This window comes from Maylandia zebra, unplaced genomic scaffold (genome assembly GCF_041146795.1).
Source record: "Maylandia zebra isolate NMK-2024a unplaced genomic scaffold, Mzebra_GT3a scaffold02, whole genome shotgun sequence".
Classification (NCBI taxonomy): domain Eukaryota; kingdom Metazoa; phylum Chordata; class Actinopteri; order Cichliformes; family Cichlidae; genus Maylandia; species Maylandia zebra.
Window position 1 is genome coordinate 3348644 of NW_027490032.1, and position 21022 is coordinate 3369665.

At 37.6% G+C, this 21022-nt stretch overlaps 2 protein-coding genes across 4 annotated transcripts; both read right to left on the minus strand.

The window, feature by feature from the left end:
• Positions 1-980: 980 nt before the first annotated feature.
• On the minus strand, positions 981-10345 carry LOC112430849 (desmocollin 2-like protein). 2 transcript variants are annotated; one of them, XM_076880971.1, is made up of 14 exons: positions 10236-10345; positions 8639-8729; positions 8324-8532; positions 8120-8230; positions 7815-7964; positions 7408-7529; positions 7165-7319; positions 6900-7034; positions 6560-6745; positions 6225-6415; positions 5242-5325; positions 5083-5150; positions 4800-4915; positions 981-1996 (listed from the first exon to the last, which is right to left on the minus strand). In XM_076880971.1, coding segments are annotated over exons 5-14 (1074 nt in total). In that variant the 5' UTR covers positions 7817-7964; positions 8120-8230; positions 8324-8532; positions 8639-8729; positions 10236-10345; the 3' UTR covers positions 981-1981. The 2 variants fall into 2 exon arrangements, with proteins under 2 accessions (XP_076737086.1, XP_076737087.1); XM_076880972.1 differs by lacking the exon at positions 10236-10345 and adding an exon at positions 8865-8993.
• An 800-nt stretch (positions 10346-11145) lies between these two features.
• On the minus strand, positions 11146-18967 carry LOC105940471 (desmocollin 2-like protein). Of its 2 annotated transcripts, none has more exons than XM_076880969.1 (13): positions 18816-18967; positions 18589-18679; positions 18274-18482; positions 18071-18175; positions 17663-17818; positions 17267-17411; positions 17024-17178; positions 16767-16901; positions 16409-16594; positions 16134-16264; positions 15998-16065; positions 15684-15799; positions 11146-15161 (listed from the first exon to the last, which is right to left on the minus strand). In XM_076880969.1, the coding sequence occupies exons 1-13, from the start codon at positions 18852-18854 to the stop codon at positions 15105-15107; spliced, it is 1593 nt and encodes a 530-aa protein (XP_076737084.1). In that variant the 5' UTR covers positions 18855-18967; the 3' UTR covers positions 11146-15104. The 2 variants fall into 2 exon arrangements, with proteins under 2 accessions (XP_076737084.1, XP_076737085.1); XM_076880970.1 differs by having other exon boundaries at positions 15679-15799; positions 18816-18966.
• Positions 18968-21022: the final 2055 nt, after the last annotated feature.

Sequence of the window (21022 nt, forward strand, 5' to 3'; positions counted from 1 at the left end):
ATCTTTCTTTAAATATTAGGCCTTTCCAGATTACACCTAAATTATTGTTTTCTCAGATATTCCACTTTATATTATGTACTTTAAAATAACAAATTTCCACAGAGCACAGAGAATTGATTTTTGTTACTTTGATTTAAAGCCAGTATCATGTCACGCCATCATCAAATAGAGGGCGCTCTAACATAAATAGATGTGGATCTTTGTGTTTTCTTTTTCAGCTCCAACAACAATTCTTTAATCTGCACCTCTTTCATGAGCCTCATTGTACTCTTACTGTTTTTATACATACAAGCTGCAAAGTTCCTTCATCTATCTTTTCATCTTACATGTGTAAGAGTGAATGGTCTGGAAAAAAGAAAATATCCAGTTAGCGTGAACATGCCTTGTTGATGTCAGACGACAGAGGAGAATTGCCAGAATGCAAAAGGGACTCAAATAACCAGAAGACCACACGAGTTTCACTAAGAACAAAAGACGGGAAATACATGTCCTGGTCTAATGAGTCTGTGATAATGATTACTGCTGTGACCTTCATTGTGACATGAACTAGAGTAAGGAACAGTGGTGAACCAGCAACTAATGCACGCAGGGAGTGAAGGGTGGTCTGTGTGGTTCCATCGAACGGAAAATTGACTGTGGCTCAAACAACCAAAAAGGTTGATGCTGGTTCTGAAAGAAAGGTGTCAAAATGCATGGTGTATTGTAGTTCATGTGAGGAGGAGGCTAACAAATTTGAGATGTTGACTTGGCCTTTAAATTCCTCAGATCTCAGCACACCTTCAGAAGTCCAGTGGGGTCTATACCTCAGTGGGTCAGGGCTGTTTGTCAGTAATAACATCAGTGCACCAATTAGATCTGCAGAGGACTGAAGTAATTATAAGCCAAGGAGTTGAGATGTTGGAACACTGCACATAGTGTATTATGTGTATGTGGGCTCCACCCTGTGAAACACTAGAGACAAAACCTGAACACAATAAACAACCATTTTGGATCTGACCTTTATATACAGTACAACCGGAAAAATCACAAGGACATTTGTTTTGTTTGTTTAATTACAAATTAACAGATATTGGACAAAAACTTAAACAAATAAACAGTAAAGACTAAAAGTACAAGTTGTATGGGTGCATGTATGCTTATTGTATGTTTGTTGATTATGCTGTTTTATAATCACGTTCCTTTAAATGTTAAAAACAAACCACAAATAACTGCTACAGCAGCAAAAATTAAACACAACTCCTTAATGTTAATGTCAAATAACAACTTAAAAACGCAAAATACATATAGGGTATACACTGTCTTTTAAATGGGTTTTTTTCCTGTGCAGCCAGTTGTATTTAGTTTCAGGCAGTAACACGTTAGTGCTCCAGTTCTGCCCTCGTGCAGATTGTAACACGACTACTGTTGGAAATGTTTCAACAACCTGACTTACAGTGAGCTCAAACTGCACCCGTCTCACAGTTTGCGAGTTGAAGTAAAACATGGTTACACACAATTTCTGTGCCTTTAGGAAATTCTGCAGAAGTAAATCAACACTGCTTAAAATAGATTATTATGAAGGTGTAATTTTACATTACATATTTTGAAATATTAGGTAATTGTTATTTTGTTTCATTACGCATTTGTTTTAATTAAAACTTACCCTCCAAAAATAAAGATATAATTTTTTTAGAGAATTGATTGCTGACGTACAAAGCTCCAAAATATTGCATCTACATAGTTTTTAGTGCAAACCACTTTTGCTTAAAAAACCCCCCAAAAAACACAACAACATCAACAACAACAAAATAAAGCAACAAAGAGCAATAGCAGATACACACCTGCACCACTTGATTGTTCTGTTTTTACATTGTTACCCCAGTAACAAGCCAAGCGTTCAGACCGTGACCTCTGAGTCAGCTACAGAGCCACGTCCCCTGAATGCTGCCCATCCTCTTCTGTTCCCATTTGGAAGACACAGGTAGTTTGTTATTATTACCTGTTAATACTCCCAAGCCTGGATAATAGGAGGAAGCATACAACACTTTCAAAGCTGCTGAGGACATGACTGAAGGTCACATATATATTAGGGATGCAACGATACACAAAATTCACGGTTCGGTTCGATACTTTGGTGTCATGGTTCGATATTTTTTTGATACAAAAAAAAAATGTTCATGCCTTTTTAATTTGTCATTTATTAAAATTATAAATATATATTTTAACTCAAAAGTACAGTTTTTAAATTTAATGTTGCTTAAACAACAAAGTAATACAAAAATAAATCTATCTCATCGAGAAAACATTCATCTTTGGAAAAGAGAGTTTATTACAGAGAAATGGCTCTTTCCAAACTAAAAGCTATACTATACGCTTCTTCTGGGCTATATTCTCATCAGCATATTAAACATGTCAGGTCCCCATAAGGAGAATCATGTGCTAACGGCTGTCTAAATGACTCGGGTAAAGTTTGTAGCATGTGTGCTTGTTGTTTTTGTCTGCTTCCACTTGTCTTTGCACTAGGATGATGTCGGAGTAAATGTGCAGTCATATTCGTTGTGTTCCCACTAGTGCTGTCAGCGTTAATCTGAAATGACGTTAACGCCACAACACGGCAAATCTCCGTTAACGAGCTACCGATCGCCCCGTGTCTGAGGCTGGATGGCCAACACGTTAACGAGCTAACTGCGCTAACACACTAGCTCCCACCCATGTAATTGAGCATTGCGTGGCACATCCAACATACTGTTTTACTTTAGTCCATGACGCGCTTACCTTCAGGGTCATATGTCACATGAAGACCAAAATAGTTCCAAACGCCACATCTGAATGAGGGTGGGGGAGGTTCAATTTGCCATGTTGCAAGGAGAGCTTAACTTCTGTCTCGCTAGCTTGCCCTGCACTCAGTGAATCTGCGTTCGACTACTCCGCCTAGGCTGCACTGTCGAGCGCAGATCCACTGAGCGCTCAACACAGACAGCATCGTCAGAAGGAAGGTTGATAAAATAAATTAAAAATCTTGTATTGTTCGATACATATGCGTACCGAACCGAAAGCACTGTATCGAACGGTTCAATATCGATATGAGTATCGTTGCACCCCTAATATATATATATATATATATATATATATATATATATATATATATTACACATCGAGCAAACAGATCACCAACAAGTTAGAGAAATAATATCTTTTACAGACATTCACAGACATTTATTTTACTGCAGAAAAAGAAACTTCTGCTTTTTTTATTTTTGAATTTTTTTTGCAAAGGTCTGCCACAAGACATTTTTGTTGGATGTATCAAAAACAAACAAATAATATGTTTGTAATAATAAACAACATTGCATGATGGAGATAGTGGCCATTTGATTCCCAATTATAAAGAACAGAGGTTCCCAAGAGCCACTGCAGGGGTGCGTGGTATGAAAAGAAAAAAAAAAAAAAAGAATGCTTGGACACTGCTAGCATAACTGACAGGTTATTGACGGGGCTTCTTATAAAGTTTGTATCTGTCTTGTGTGAAACTTGTATGAAAAGCATACAAGAGTGAAAACAGATATAAGATCCCTTAAAAAAATTATATAAATGAAATGCAACTAAACGTAAGCACTCCTGAAATTTTGGAGATAATTTGTAATACTTTTGGAGATATATAATGATATATTTAACCCTTTAAGACCTACCATAGAACCAAGTCCGCCAGAGCTTATATTATATTTTTACATGCTGTGGAGCCATTTTTTGGAGCATTTCAAGTTGCTATACATCAATACAACCATTATAGCCCAAATTTTAATAATATGTCTGCATTAAGTGCATAGTAATTACATAAATTGCAAAAAAGTGCAATAAACTACAAAAAATTTAAAATCGTTTTTGTTTTTTTAACATATATTTGTAGTTAGAGAAATTTAAGAGGCTTATCCCTCAAAACTGTAAATACAAAAAAAGTTGCACAACCTAGTTTCCCACCAAAGGAAATTTATTTTAAGTGTCTTCATAGTTTTATTTTTGAGATACACTAATTTTCATATACTGCAGGAAAAACGAAAATAAATATTATAGTGCAAATTTGCAAAATAACAGCATATGCATCAAAATAAAAATATTTCCAGCAGTGCAATATGAGTCCTAAGCATCCCAGAAACGACACAGAAAGTCATAAAGTCAAAGATGACTTTTAAAAACACAAGTATAGGCTCATAAGGCCACGATGGTAAAAAAAACTACATTTCCGCAAAATGACGTCACTTCCGGTTTTGGGCAGGTCATGCCGGACATGTGATAGTTCACGCTGATGGACTAGGAAGTGTTACGAACAGCTGATCGGATTGGCAAAGCGTGTTTCTGGAATATTATGTTTTTGTTGCTGCAAGTGCTTTTTATGCAGTTTTTGCAAAGCTGTATGTGGATGGAAACTGTGACCGAGGACAAGCTGATGGCATAAGATGTAAGTACAACTCCTCCGGTTTCATATGCAAAAAAAAGTATTGCGCTAGCTTACGTGGTTGCAGAGCTACCGGGATTTAAAAATAGTTATGCAAAATGGAGCGTGTCCGCTCCGACCGGCTTTAAAGGGATAATAGATATACATATATAATTCCGTAATTTGTTCCCCCTGTCCAAATCATGAACAAACAGTATCTCATAGTTGTTTATGTTTTTAAACCCATTTTTCAAGAAGATTTTTCTTGTAAAACAAAGTAAATGTGTGTGTGTGTGTGTGTGTGTGTGTGTGTGTGTGTGTGTGTGTGTGTGTGTGTTTTTTAGAAGACCTGGAAACGGAGACATTGGTTACACATTACTATCCTTACCGTGCTGTCCTCTGGGGCCTCCGTGTTAGCTTTGAGTGGGATTCCTCCAGTGTCTCCAGAGTCATAAAGCTGCAATTTCTCTCTCTTTTTTAGACAGAAAAATGCAAGGACTAGGACTGCAACAAAAAGCAGGCATATTCAAGATCAGAGCTCACAGAGTGCTTTTATGTGTGGTATACCTACACTATTGTATGCAGCATTGTTCGCTTCCTAATATGCAATGAGCAAACTACAAGAGAACCCCCATCTAACCCTTACAACTTAATCACAGTGGGAGACTCACAAAGCAGTAGGAGGAGGACCACAGGACACAGTACAGTCATAATTCCCAGTAGTCCGAAGGACACAGACCTGCAGGAAAAGGTGAATCAGTCATTTTTCCAAGTGTCCAAAAAGCAACCACACCCCATCTTACCCTGAATCCATATGTAACAAGTGTCACCTGGCAGTTTGTTGCTCTCTGCCAGGTGATTGGCTGAAGAGCTGTGAAAAGGTAGTGGGTGTGTGCGGTGAAGTCAGTGCTCTTCTGTGGAAAAAAACCAGAGGCGATTAATTCGCTTGGGTGTGAGTGGGTATACTGTTGGTAAGAGTCTTTTGCCATTTTGTTTGGATCATTTGTTATTGTAGGTGCCCATTTTTAATGTGTGTCGTTTGACTTTTTTAGTGTTTTAATAGAAGAATTGAATTTAATAGAAGAAACAGCCCTAGATCGACTGCGTGCAGGGAAACTGATCAATATTGTAGGTATATTGATTGTTTTTTTTTAGCTTTGTGATTTTGAATGGTTTGAAGTCCCGTCTCTCTTGTTTATCGCCCAATTTGCACCAGAACGGGGAAACCGGCAGATGTCACGCTAAACAACAGCAGCAGGTTTAAGCTTGATGAGCTGTTGTTAGAATTTATTTAATATTGATTTCTAGTATCAGCTGATATTTGCTGGAGCCAACAGCTGTAAAAGCTGCTGGTCATGATATCAGTTTGGTGAGAGGGAAACATGAAGATGAAACCAGGAGATGTCCTTACTGAATCATCAGAGCTGAACAGGTGATGAAGAAACAGGTTTACCTTTTAGGTGACATGAATGAGTTGAAAGGAAGTTATGAACTGTTTCTGAGAGACAAATAACATCAGGATGCTTTTCTAAGTAGCTGACAGCTGGTAACTGTGCAGGGGTGGATCTAGCAAAGTTTTGCCAGGGGGCCAGGTAGGGCATTAACAGGGAGAGGGGGGCACAAAGAAATACGTTTCTTTCTTATTTTCATTTAAAATGTCTGGCTGTTATTAAATAAATGTCTGAATCTTACAACCAAAGTTTTTATCTGATGTAAAATGTATAGAAATCATATATATACCAACAAGACTGTACATCACTGTCACAACAGCGTTTGTTTTCATTCAAAGGCTTTATGATTTTTCCTATAATACCTGGTGGGCGGGTCTCTGGTCAAAATGCTCGGGCCGATCTGTTGTCCCAGTCCAGCCCTGACTGCATCCACTTTTTCAACATTGACATTCACAGGGATGGACTGCCACGTGGCACTGCTGCCATTCAGTGATGCTACATTTTGTGCAGTGATCTGAAGCTGGACATCATTGGTCTTCTCATAATCTAATGGCTGGAAAAAAGAAAGACATTTTAAAGTTTATAAATATAACTCAGTTGTATATAGGCTGACTTTGCATTAGATGTGATCCATGCAAAATGCTTCCACCAACATCACTAAATGATAATAATGAATTGAATAATAAGCCAGTCTCACCTTTGAGATGTACAAAAGCCCTTCGTTTGTTTGCGGGTCAGTAACTATCCTGAAATTTCCATTTTCGTTTCCTTTAGTAATAACAAACTTTGACATCCAGTTTGATGTGTTTATCAAATCTTTATCTTGAACAGGAATTCGAAGTAAAAGTTTTTCACTTTCATCTTCTTGCACAGTAACATTATACTACAAGAAAAAAAGCAGAGGGGGTTAATTGCTGTTTACTTATGTTAGTAAAAAGTATTTTGGTGAAATAAGTAGAAAAAGGACGCCAAAATCAATCGATATGATTTCAGTTATTCAGCCAAATTACAAACTGACACTTCTTTCAAACACTTACAGATGATTTCATGAAGGCTGGTGGATTGTCATTAATATCACTCAGAGCAATTGTTGCTGTCGATGTGGCAAACAGACCATTTGGTGCACCATTCATATCCTGGATTTTTACAGTCACCACATGGTTGTCTTTTAACTTTAAAAGAAATGTTACAAAGTATTATAATAAAAATATGTTGTAAAGCACTTGCATCATCGATTTTAATGATGCAAGTTTTCAATTACATAAAGTTCACAGGTATCAGTGATGCAGAGGCAGTGCTCACCTCTCTGTCTAGGGTGTTGGTTGTTGTTGTGATGACACCTGTTTCTGGATGAATGGTAAACATGTCTGATCCAGATACGAGTGTATATTTAATCTTCACATGGTCTGTGCCAATTTGGTCTCTGTCAGTTGCACTCACCACTCCCACCACAGTCCCTGTATTGTAACCCATAATCATTTAGAGCAACTGCACTGAAAGTCAAATACCACAGAATCAACTATTACTGTATGTTGTCTTTCTCACCTGCACTACAGTGCTCAGGAACTGTAAAGTGTAAAGGACCTACGAACTCTGGAGCATTGTCATTGACATCATCTACAATCACTCTCAGGGGGGCTTTCTCATCTAGCTCCGCATTGGTATGCCTGTCAAAAACATCATCAAAATCTATAGAGGGAAAACAAACAAACGTTTGACTAGTTTGATGCACACAAATATAGAAAGCAGAGTCAGGAACATCACAAGACTCCATATGTGAACTGTGCCAGTTCCAGGTTTGAATGAAAAAATAAATAAACAAACATGCTCAGTAGAGGAACAAATATTGTGTAACTATTTGAATGATTGATAAATCACTCCTTAAAGATGACTGTGGAACATTATTGGAACTCTTTACAAATCTTCTAAACCAGCGTCATCTTCACACTCACATTATATGCTGGGAACTCCTCACGATCCACTGCTTTGAGCAAGAACAGAGCCCCCGTGTCTGTGTCCATACTGAACACTCCAGTTGGATACGTATCGACTCCCTCTCCTTCAATAAAGTACCAATAACGGCTGTCTGGGGAATATGACCCCTGCCACAGCAGAAACCAAATAAAATGATACATATTAAGGAAAAGAAAAAAAAGGTTCTGTTATTCATAAAGTCTTTACAATCTGATGTGTATTGACAATAAACATTTGTATACCACAGTGATCATAAATGATGAAAATTAAACATTCAATTCACCCTGTCAATTAGTTTTGGATAGCTCCCTTCATCATTCTCCACTACATGCCACGGGGGAATAAGAAAACATGCCCGTCTTCTAGAGCGGTTCAGGGAGCCTTGGCCTCGTCGCTGTGACATTCCAACAAGTTCAGACATGTTAGAAAAAAGATGCACTGTTCCTTCTGACCTGTATAAACGACTCACAATATGCAGTTGCCTTACATGTCTTTTCAAGATGGTACTGTGGACAAGGTGAACTTCCATCTTATTTTCCAGTCCACTATTGTCCCGAGCAGACACAGAAAATATCCGTCCTCTTTCTCCCACTGAGACAGACTTTAAAGCTACGACTGCTCCGTTACTTTTTATTGTGAAACTCGGGTCCTTCACAGTTAACTGCACTGATTTTAAATCACAGCCGACGGTTTCAACTGAAAAGCGAGAAAGTGAAAGTTAAAAAGAGACATAAAACACAAAACATTAGGCTTACAACACTTTTTCAAACTGAAGGAATAACACAAATACACAGAGCGGCACCTTTTGCTACTTGGTATCCAGGTGGAATTATTTCAGGTACAATTACGTAGAGAGATCTCAGCAGAAAGCACGACTCCACACAGGACAGGATCTGGAGGTGAAAGTGAGTTTCAAACTGACTTGTCACGTTTAATGTTTTAATACTTCCTGGCATGACAAAAGTGAGAGAAAGTAAACATGTATCAATCATGTAGGCGTGCTCTAAAAACAAACTAGAAGCACTTACCAGCATTAGGTAGGTGGAGGAAATCAAAAGTTTCCCCATTATTGGAAAAAAAAAAAAGAGACTGACTTTGTCCTGCGTCAAAGTGTTGGGAGTCTGGTTAGTGTAAGTGTGTTAACTCAAGAGCTTTGTCTCTGGTCTATTGCTTCACTTCTCTATCAATGTAAAAACGTAGGCGTTTCTCAGACGGCACACCCCACTATCGCATGAGTGCTGCTGTTTGACTGAGGATAAATAAAGTAGTCGTGTTAAACCAATCACATGACTACTTCAAGATGACAAAGCAAAAAGATGATATATAACAGTTTTTCAGTTGTGTTGATAGGCCACGTAAAACCAGAGTCATGATAAACAATATATACGTGGCATCTTTTCCTCACCTGTAATGTCTAAGGACAGCTCTAGCAAGCATTCTCAGCTTATGAGCATAAAAAAAAGAAACAAAACAAAGAACACCTGTGTTGGTGGAAAAATGTAAAATGTTGACCAATCAAAAAATGTTCTGGCAACATGACATTTGGATGTTTAGAAAGAGGGGGGAATTTAAGGAGTGATGGTGAGAGAGAGACAGAGAGAGTTTGTGAGAGATTTAGCGTGTTTGGAGTGTGTATATGCGGTTGTTACAGTAAAAAATGTACCTTTTTCTAATCAGAGTTTGTTTTTTGTCTGACTTTAGATCAGTTGTGCTAATACAGTATGTCAAAATGAAAACATAACTGTAAATTCAGACATGTGAGGTTGTGCTGAAAAGAATGACATAAGTGAAACCTAAAATGGGACTAAATTAAACAAACTATGACGACAATGACACTAAGCCAGGCCACTGAGTGTTTGCTTTCAACAGTTCAGGTTCATGCTCATGTCATGTTTAAAGTACTTCACGTTCAAGGTTTTTCATTCACCTGTTCAGGTTTCATCTTATGTCTCGTGTCATTGTCTCCATAGTTTGTTTAGTTCAGTCCCAGATTAGGTTTCACTTTTGTTTGGTCTCGCCTTGTTTTTCTGATTTGTTTTTTCTTTTTTTTATCAGCCGTAATAAAGGCTCACTTTTTGTTTGATCATCAGTTTATTTCTTCTATGCTTGCTTTTAGGTCCGCTCCACAAACACACCGGCCATGACGGCCGTGACAATTTTGTTTTTTCTGGGACTTTTTGTTATACCACTGTGGTTGTGAATCTTACTTCACAGCACAGGTAGTCTAAATCTCAAATAGCAACAAGCAAGGTTAGAGAGTGCATTAAAGGTGAAAGTGAGTTTCAAACTGACTTGTCACCTTTAAATGTTTTAATGCTTCCTGGCATGACAAAAGTGACAGAAAGTAAACATGTATCAATCATGTAGGAGTGCTATAAAACCAAACTAGAAGCACTTACCAGCATTAGGTAGGTGGTGGAAATCAAAAGTTTCCCCATTATTGGAAAAAAAGACTGACTTTGTCCTGCGTCAAAGTGTGTTGGGAGTCTGGTTAGTGTAAGTGTGTTAACTCAAGAGCTTTGTCTCTGGTCTATTGCTTCACTTCTTTATCAATGTAAAAACACAAGTGTTTCTCAGACGGCACACCCAAGTGGAATTTTAAACAAGCGAAATAGCTTCGGGCTGTGCTCGCTGGTGTCTGCTGAGAAACCTCCCTGAAAGTTGCAGATATTCAAGTGTTTTTTCCCCACCAGCAGGGGCAACATGTCTATTTTACTGCAAGACATTAAACCGCAACTAAATGCTTTACTATTTCCCCATGTAGCATTATTTATATAAATCTGTGCATATAGAGTACAAACAATATTCTTATAACACTACAGCATGCTGCAGGTACACGTATTTGAAGAAATACTGGTCTGTCAGCTTTTTTTGTCAAGACTTGTCTGCAGTAATGAATTAGTCATTGCTCATCAGGACTAATACAGTTTCCTAATACAACACATCTACCAGGATTCACAGTTGTGGCCAACCAGCAAACCAACAGTAGTATCAACACTAAGATTTTGCTTAAACCCCACCAAAAACTAACCTTAGACCGAACCAGTTGTCACAAACAATTTTTCTTGTTGCCACCTGGAAAAAGTAAAAGAAAGTCAATAATGATAACACTATCTATGCACTTCCTAGGAAAATGTTTTAAATAAGTCAGTGTTTTATAGCTTTTCTCATTACCAATAAAGCCAGCATTTACAAAAAAAAACCCCAAAAAACTAATCTGTATGTTGTGAGGTGGGACATAAGCTGTGCTTGTTACTTGTGATACCACATATAACAACCCATTGTATAGGTGGCTGTGAAAAATATGCATATAGGCAAGGTAAGTTTATTTGTATAGCACAATTCAACAACAAGGTGATTCAAAGTGCTTTACAGAGACATTAAAAACAAAAACAAATAAAAAGCATGATTTAAAATTGATTAAAACAAGCAAACAAACAAACAAACTAATTAACAAACAAACAAACAAAACAGTATATAAAATCAAAAATCAGAACAATAGATAAAATCAGTAGTTAAAATGTTAGTTTTGAAATTTAAGCTTAAATGGGTGGAATTGGTGTTTTATTCAAATGCAGCTGAGAACAGGTGAGGGCACAAAACATCAGGCCTGACATTAGAAAGTGATCATGGCTGTCATGACTGGATATAAATGTTGATAATATAATAGACTCAGGTGGCTCAAGCCATATACATTTATTATTTTTTGGAATTTTTGTTTGTGACCAGGCGTTTTGAGTTAATTTTTTTTATTTTTGATTTCCTTATGTTAGATTGAGATTATATTAAATTCTTGTGTTATAATTCAGTTAGGGAGTAATTGAGTTTCATTCTAGTTTTTGTTTCATCTATGTCTCCTGATATGAGTCTTTTCCTCTCCTCTATGTAGTCTGTTTTGTCCTCAGTGTTTTTACTTTCAGTTATCTCAGTGCGTTATTCTCTCCCTGTGTTACATTTTCTAAGCTTGTGTTGTCAAGTCTCCATTATGTTTCCTGTTGTATTTTGCAAGTGGTTTTTGTAAATTATTATTTTCAGTGGGTTTAGTTTTGCTTCTCCTGTGGCATCATGTTCATTTTTGTCAGCTGTGTTTCCTCAGGTGTTTCCACTTCCCTCATTACCCTCCTGTATATTTAAGTCCTCTGTCTTCCTCTCCTCCTTGTCATGTCACCATGTCAAGTCAGGTCAGGTCACTGAGTGTTTGCTTTCAGCAGTTCAGGTTCATGCTCATGTCATGTTTGAAGTACTTCACGGTTTTACATACACCTGTTGAGTTTTCATCTTATGCCTCGTGTCATTGTCTTCATAGTTTGTTTAGTTCTGTCACAGTTCGGCTGTGTGGCAGGCAGGAGAGGACCCAAACGCAAACTCACAGAGACAAAAGGTAAACTCAAAAAACACAGCTTTATTGCTGGCGTGAAGTGGGACACGAAAAAACAATACAAAATAAACTAAACTGGGAAAACTAAAGCACAAAGAACCACAGGGAAAAATCACACAGCTATGATGGAGGACGCAACACTGACAAAGAGAAACATGGGGCTTAAATACACTGAGGGATAACGAGGGGGAATGAGCCACAGGAGGAGAGCACAGCTGAGAGTAATTGAGCAGGACGAGGCAAGGGAAGCAAAACTAGAAACATTAACATAGAACAGACTGTGAAAGTAAAACAGGAAACACACTGACGGAACTCAAGACATGTGGACTTAACAGACTGGGGGAGACAGAACATAGGGATCTGAAACATGGAACAGAAAGGCACAGTAGATCAACATGAACATAACAACGCCACAGGGGAAGAGTAAAACTGAACACGATGAACACAGAAACACCAGACCTCTTCACAATAAAACAGGAAACATAATGAGACGTAGACATGACAACCCAAACTTCACAATGTAAGACACAGACATGAAACGCATGAAAAGCAGGGGAGATTTACCATAGTTGGAAACACGAGGGGGAAATAATAAGAACTAGAAACACTTAAGCATGATAACAAATGAACTTAGGAACCTGAAGGGCTTACATAAACTAAAACATCAAAATGAACTAAAACTCAAAACACTGGGTCATAAGACCCAGGATCGTGACAAGTTCAGTCCCAGAATAGGTTTAGTTTCACTTGTTTTACTGTTTGTTTGTTTTTTTCTTAATATCAGCCGTAATAATGGTTTGATCATCAGTTCATTTCTCCTGTGTTTGCTTTTGGGTCTGCTACACAAACATGCAGGGCATGACGATTCTTTCTTTTTTCCTGGCACTTTTTTTTATATATATCACTGTGTTTTTGAATCTTACTTCATGGGGTAGGTAGTCTAAATCTCAAAAAGCAACAAGCAAGGTTAGAGAGTGCATTAAAGGAATGCCACAGTTATTACTCATGTTTCCTCAGTAGAATATTTCTCATTTCTAACTTTTGTTTTTTTTTGAAATATTCAAGTTTATTCAACAAAAAATTATAATGTATTTCAAATGAGAGAATCTCCACCTCCCTTTTCAACTTTACTTCCACATACGTTGACCTACAGACACCATTCAAACTTTAAAACAAAGCCAAGTCATTGAGCCATTCAGCTTGCATGTCTCTTTTCAATATCTTTTATAGCTTTTCCTTCAGTTCCTGTTCAAGTTCCATGTTTTATTCCCACATTTCAGAATTTATAGTAGGTGCCTATATGACGGTATGTTGGCAGTTAATTCCCTGTTCCATTAGTACCTACTTGGATCAACTCTGCGTGGTTTGCAGGGTTTGCCATCAGGTTATAGTACATGCTCAGCCAGATTTCCAAGTGATCCAAACAGGTACTACAGTGTGACACCGTCAGACTGCATGCCACTGATTGGCTGGTCAGTAGCATCATTCGATGAGTCACTAGAGCATCTTGTTCACAGAAATAGCATTTTTGAAAGTAAGCAATAAAGGAAATGGTTACAAAAAACAAATTTAAGTTCAGATAGTGGAACATTACACACACTGTAATGCTCAATTTGTTTTTAATTTTTTTACTGTGTTTTCACTGTGCAGCCAGTTGTATTTAGTTTCAGGCAGTAACACTTTACCTCTCCAGTTCTGCCCTTGTGCAGATTGTAAACGGAGACTGTTGGAAATGTTTCAATAACCTGCACCCATTTGACAGTCAGGGAGTTGAAATAAAACACAGTAACACAATATTGCTGTGCCATTAGGAAATTCAGCAGGAGTAAATCAACACTGAGTAAAATAGATCATTATGAAGGTCTAATTTTTACATTACATATTGTGAAATATTAGGCAGTTATTTTCTTTCGTTATGTTTTTGTTTTACTTCAAATATATCTGCAAAGATGAAAATTAATAACAATAAAAACCAGCAACAAGGCGAAAAAAGAAATGCACTTTCTTACTGCAGACAATGATTTAAATAAAAAAAGAGTAAAACATACCATAGTGACTACTAACTAATATACAGACAAACACGAGTAGCTTAATTTCAACCCAAATTAACCAGAACTTCTAGTCCATGAACTAAGAGCTAAAAGGTTCCCTTAAGGTGGTTTTGTATGTTCTCCCACCAATAGCTTGAGTGCAAGAAAACACAGTTTTGTTTTTGTTTTGTTTCCATTTCCCTTCACAGCTTTCTGAATTAATTTAAGTTAATGATAATCAACAATTTATGTGGTATACTCCGAAAACAGCTGGATTTTTATGAGAAATTGCTTTCCAACAAGAAACGTCCATGCACCAAAGACTCCTGAAGTGTAAGAAGGAGCTGTCCTCCAAAAATAAAGATATGATTTTTTTTTAGATCTTGAGGTACAAAGCTCCAAAAGATTGCTTGGTAAGGAGCTCCTGGTGGAAATGTTGCTAAAGCCATACAGCACACAGTATGCACAACTAACAGCATCTGCTTAGTTTTTAGAACAAAACCACTTTAACATTAAAAATACAAACAAAGGAACAACAAAAAACTCACAACAACAATAACAGCAAAGAAATAAAGCAAAAAACAGCAATAGCAGATACACACCTGCACCGCCTGCTTGTTCTTTTTTTATATATGTATTCTTACCCCAGAAACAAGCGATGCATTCAGACCCAATCTGCATCTTTTACAGCTTAAAGTAAACAACATTAATCTGGAGTGACTGTTTTCATTTCTTCCTGCAGACCTTTGCAAGAGTTTTTAACTTTCATCCGAATGTGTTCAGAAAGTCAATGTTATCGTTTTCATTATTATCACTGCAACATCTGATAGAGCCAGTTACACAGCCACATACTTAGACCCTTAGAAGTGAATGATATCGTCTGCGTATTGCCCTTTTGTTCCCATTTGGATCAGTTTCTAGAAGACACAGGCAGTTTGTTAATATTTCCTGTTATTACTGACGGTCAGATATTGAACATCAGGCTAACATATCACCAACAAGTTAAAGACAAAATATATTTTACCAAAAGCTGAGAAATGCTGAGGTTTGCACAGGATACTATCCAGACTTAGAGAAAAAGACGATATTACAAATGGGATTTAACTCATGTTTGTAATCATAAAAAAAAAAAAAATACCTGATGTATATAGCAACCATTTGTTATACAGAAAACCTCTTTAGTCTACACCACTACCAACAGGCTGACCAATGGTGCTTGAGGTTTTTCTTTCAAGCCAAGATTAATCATTACACCCTTAACATAAACCATTTAGTGTTTGGTCAGTCTCGAAACGGAGACGACTGATGAGACTTGCATCAATCAAAGCAAAAGCAGCAATAAAACAAATAAAGCCAAAGGAGGGGGGGGGAAGAAGCAAATATGGTTTCTTTGTGAATAACTGTAAGCCGAGACGGTGCTTCTACGTTACTAACCTTACCGCGCTGTCCCCTGGGACGTCTATGTTGGATATGAGTGGGATTCTTCCTGTGTTTCCTGGTTCATTAAGCTGCAATTTCTCTCTCTTTGTTAGACAGAAAAATGCAAGAAGCAGGACTGCAACAAAAAGCAGGCGTGTTCAAAATCAGAGGTCACAGAGTTCTTTTATGTGTGGTAGGCATCACAAGAATGAGTATAGCAGCATTATACACTACACTATTGTATGCAATAGTGTTCACTTCCTAATATGCAATGAGCAAACTACAAGAGAACCCCTATCTAACCCTTACAACTTAATCACAATGGGAGACTCACAGAGCATCAGGAGCAGGACCACAGGGCACAGCATAGTCATAATTCCTAGTAGTCCGAAGGACACAGAGCTGCAGGAAAAGGTGTATCAGTCATTTTCCAAGAGTCCAGACAAAGGAAACAACCATACCCATCTTACCCTGCATCCACTTTTTCAACATTGACATTCACAGGGATGGACTGCCACGTGGCACTGCTGCCATTCAGTGATGCTACATTTTGTGCAGTGATCTGAAGCTGGACATCGTTGGTCTTCTCATAATCTAATGGCTGGAAAAAAGAAAGACATTTATAAGTTTATGAATATAAATCAGTTGTATATAGGCCGACTTTGCATTAAATGTGATCCATGCAAAATGCTTCCACCAACATCACTAAATGATAATAATGAATTGAATAATAAGCCAGTCTCACCTTTGAGATGTACAAAAGCCCTTCGTTTGTTTGGGGGTCAGTAACTATCCTGAAATTTCCATTTTCGTTTCCTTTAGTAATGACAAACTTTGACATCCAGTTTGATGTGTTTATCAAATCTTTATCTTGAACAGGAATTCGAAGTAAAAGTTTTTCACTTTCATCTTCTTGCACAGTAACATTATACTACAAGAAAGAGCAAGAAGATGGGGAAGAGAGGGGGTGTCTTTAGTATTTCTTTAATTATGTCAGTAAAAAGTATTTTGGTGAAATAGGTAGAAAAAGGACGCTAAAATCAATCGATATGATTTCAGTTATTCAGCCAAATTACATGCAGACAGTTCTTTCAAACACTTACAGACGATTTCATGAAGGCTGGTGGATTGTCATTAATATCACTCAGAGCAATTGTTGCTGTCGATGTGGCAAACAGACCATTTGGTGCACCATTCATATCCTGGATTTTTACAGTCACCACATGGTTGTCTTTTAACTTTAAAAGAAATGTTACAAAGTATTATAATAAAAATATGTTGTAAAGCACTTGCATCATCGATTTCAATGATATTTTCAATTAAAGTTCACAGGTATCAGTGATGCAGAGGCAGTGCTCACCTCTCTGTCTAGAGTGTTGGTTGTTGTTGTGATGACACCTGTTTCTGGATGAATGGCAAACATGTCTGATCCAGATACGAGTGTATATTTAATCTTCACATGGTCGGTGTAAATTCGGTCTCTGTCAGTTGCACTCACCACTCCCACCACAGTCCCTGTATTGTAACCCATAATCATTTAGAGCAACTGCACTGAAAGTCAAATACCACAGAATCAACTATTACTGTATGTTGCCTTTCTCACCTGCACTACAGTGCTCAGGAACTGTAAACTGTAAAGGACCTACGAACTCTGGAGCATTGTCATTGACATCATCTACAAACACTCTCAGGGGGAATTCCTCCTCTAGCTCCACATTAGTATGCTTGTCAAAAACACGCACTACAAACTATAGAGGGAAAAAACACACACACATGCACACAAATATAGAAAGGAGAGTCAGGAACATAACAAAACTCCATATGTGAACTGTGCCAGTTCCAGGTTTGAATGAAAAAAGAAATAAACAAACATGCTCAGTAGAGGAACAAATACTCTGTAGCTATTTGAATGATTGATAAATCACTCCTTAAAGATGACTGTGGAACATTATTGGAACTCTTTACAAATCTTCTAAATCAGCGTCATCTTCACACTCACATTATATGCTGGGAACTCCTCACGATCCACTGCTTTGAGCAAGAACAGATCCCCCGTGTCCCTGTCTATACTGAACACTCCAGTGGGATACGTATCGACTCCTTCTCCTTCAATAGTAAAGTACATATCATGGCTTGCTGAGGGCTCTGACACCAGCTACAGGAGAATCCAAATAAAATCATAAACAAAAACAAGGATTCTGTTATTCATAACGTGTTTATCATGAAGCAGTCTGCTGTGGGCTCTTTCAGCTCACAGGGTCATGAAATAGATCAAAAGTGTACGCAGTTTACAATATGGTACTGTAGCTCAAACACATAACATCAAAGAAAATAATAATTTTGTCAGCTGAATGTAACCTGAATCAGATCAAATGAAGGGGGTATATAAATTTAGCATTCAATTCACCTTCTCAAGGAGTATTGGATAGTTCCCTTCATAATTCTCGACTACAGACGTCGGAAAACGACAGGCCCGTCTTTTAGAGCGGTTCAGGGAGCCTTGGCCTCGTCGCTGTGACATTCCAACAAGTTCAGACATGTTAGATAAAAAAAAAAAAAGACTGTGCCTTCTGACCTGTATAAACGACTCACAATATGCAGTTGCCTTACATGTCTTTTCGGCATTGTACTGCGGACAAGGTGAACTTCCATCTTTCTTTCCAGTCCACTATTGTCCCGAGCAGACACAGAAAATATCCGTCCTCTTTCTCCCACTGAGACAGACGTTAAAGCTACGACTGCTCCGTTACTTTTTATTGTGAAACTCGGGTCCTTCACAGTTAACTGCACTGATTTTGCATCACAGCCGACGGTTTCAACTGAAAAGCGAGAAAGTGAAAGTTAAAAAGAGACATAAAACACAAAACATTCGGCTTACAACACTTTTTCAAACTGAAGGAATAACACAAATACACAGAGCGGCACCTTTTGCTACTTGGTATCCAGGTGGAATTATTTCAGGTACAATTACGTAGAGAGATCTCAGCAGAAAGCACGACTCCACACAGGAAAGGATCTGGAGGTGAAAGTGAGTTTCAAACTGACTTGTCACGTTTAAATGTTTTAATAATTCTGGGCATGACAAAAGTGACAGAAAGTAAACATGTATCAATCATGTAGGCGTGCTATAAAAACAAACTAGAAGCACTTACCAGCATTAGGTAGGTGGAGGAAATCAAAAGTTTCCCCATTATTGGAAAAAAAAAGACTGACTTTGTCCTGCGTCAAAGTGTTGGGAGTCTGGTTAGTGTAAGTGTGTTAACTCAAGAGCTTTGTCTCTTGTCTATTGCTTCACTTCTCTATCAATGTAAAAAGGCAGGCGTTTCTCAGACGGCACACCCAAGTGGAATTTTAAACAAGCAAAGTAGCTTCGGGCTGTGCTCGATGGTGTCTGCTGAGAAACCTCCCTGAAAGTTGCAGATATTCACTTTTTTTTCCCCCACCAGCAGGGGCAACATGTCTATTTTACTGCATGACATTAAACCGTGACTAAATGCGGTTTAATTCTGGAAAAAGACATTAAACCGCTAAAACTCTTCCCCTCAAAGAGTTTTAGCGGGATTATAAGAGTTACAAATACACAGAATTAAAGCATGTAGCATTATTTATATAAATCAGTGCATATAGAGTATAAACAATTTTCTTATAACACTACAGCATGCTGCAGGTACATTTATTTGAAGAAATACTGGTCTGTCTGTTTTTTTTGTCAAGACTTGTCTGCAGTAATGACTTGGTCTTTGCTCATCAGGACTACTAAATATTTATTTTTGTCAATCTGTTGCAACAGATCTACCAGGATTCACAGTTGTGGCCAACCAGCAAACCAGCACTAGTATCACCACCACGATTTTGCTTAAACCCCACCAAGAATTAACCTTAGACCGAACCAGTTGTCACAAACAATTTTTCTTGTTGCCACCTGATTTTTGGCACAAATATAACGGTGTACAGAAAGAGTTGAGCGCGCACAGGCAGAAATGTTGAGAGCGACACATTGCGAGCGAGCGCAAATGCAAAAATCGAGCGAGAAGGGCTGCTATTGTGAGTGTGTGTGGATGATAGCAAACACTGAAATATATTTTTTGCACACAGCAATGAATTTTGTTCACTCAAATTCAGCTTTTCTTTGCTCAAAATAAATTTCTCCTCAAAATGCTACACTTGCACCTGCAATTTATTTTACGTGTGCTCAGAATAGTGGCACAAAACTAACGCCATACGTAAAAAGTCCAAAACACGTAAAAACTCCAAAACACTTAAAAACTCCATAGCACGTACAAACTTCGAAGCACGTACAAACTTCGACGCACGTACAAAACACAACAGAAGTGCTCCAGGATGCTAGGCGCAGTGTTGAGCTTTTGTTACCTAGTGGCTACACAAGCCAGCAAGTACCAACGACCGGATTTGGTGTGTGGTAGTAACAGGTAAACAAAGATTTTTTTTTTTAATTATTTGAATATATATGAGTGTATGTGTATAAATACACAAACAATACACATAAGCTTTCAATTGTGTAATTTAAGTGATCTAGGTAGCTCTGTTTTGGAAGTTCATTAGATCTGACATTAAGACAATCAAGTTGAAATCAAGGAATGTAAGAAGTCACTTACATCCAAGCTGTCTACTCTGAATATCAAGATAACAAGTATGGAGGGAGGCACACAATATTTTGCATCTACAGAAAGTACACAGCCCATCTGCAGGGACTCGTGTGCTACAAAATAGGTTTGATGATTTACAAGTCTGATTGCAGAGGAAAAATGTCAGTTGTCAAAAATGTGTTTATTCTTCTAAAGTGTATGTAGCTTCATATCTCCCATACTAGTGTTGAGTTGTTACTGTGGTTTAACTGTTGTAAATCATAAGATGGTAAACAATACAGAGCTGTGTAATCACAGTCCTACACTCCATTTACTTTAGATACAAACTAGTGTGGCTTCGGGGCAGTAACCAGCTAAAATAAACAAAACATCACTGAGCCGGTTAAACCTACTATGCAATCCTACAGCTGACTCCTTATCAAAGTGAAAGTGACAAAAAGAGAAAACAAACAAAAAGTCTACACATTCTCTTAGGGCAGCAGATCAGCACGTCCCATGCAAGAAAAAAAAATGCACCACAGCAGTTGTAAATCCGTTTTTGTGACGATAATAACTTCAATAATAAAACCTGTATGCACTTTTTTTTGCATATTTATTATTTTTTTAGATACCTTTCTGAACTACAGAAATAACTATGTTATGTTTTGATTTGATTTTTCACCTTCTACCATAACAAAAAGCATTATTGATTATGTATTAATATATATTTATTTATTTTATGACACAATATATAAACATTTTGTATTAAATTT

Coding starts and splice junctions, on each gene's coding strand:
- LOC112430849 (XM_076880971.1), bottom strand. Junction 7,320..7,407: donor TCCTGAGCACTGTAGTGCAG/GTGAGAAAGACA, acceptor GTTACAATACAG/GGACTGTGGTGGGAGTGGTG. Junction 6,746..6,899: donor CAGCCTTCATGAAATCATCT/GTAAGTGTTTGA, acceptor TTTTTCTTGTAG/TATAATGTTACTGTGCAAGA.
- LOC105940471 (XM_076880969.1), bottom strand. CDS start 18,854: ATGGGGAAACTTTTGATTTCCTCCACCTACCTAATGCTG. Junction 17,819..18,070: donor ATCCAATACTCCTTGAGAAG/GTGAATTGAATG, acceptor ATTCTCCTGTAG/CTGGTGTCAGAGCCCTCAGC. Junction 15,162..15,683: donor ACGTCCCAGGGGACAGCGCG/GTAAGGTTAGTA, acceptor TGTGTCTTCTAG/AAACTGATCCAAATGGGAAC.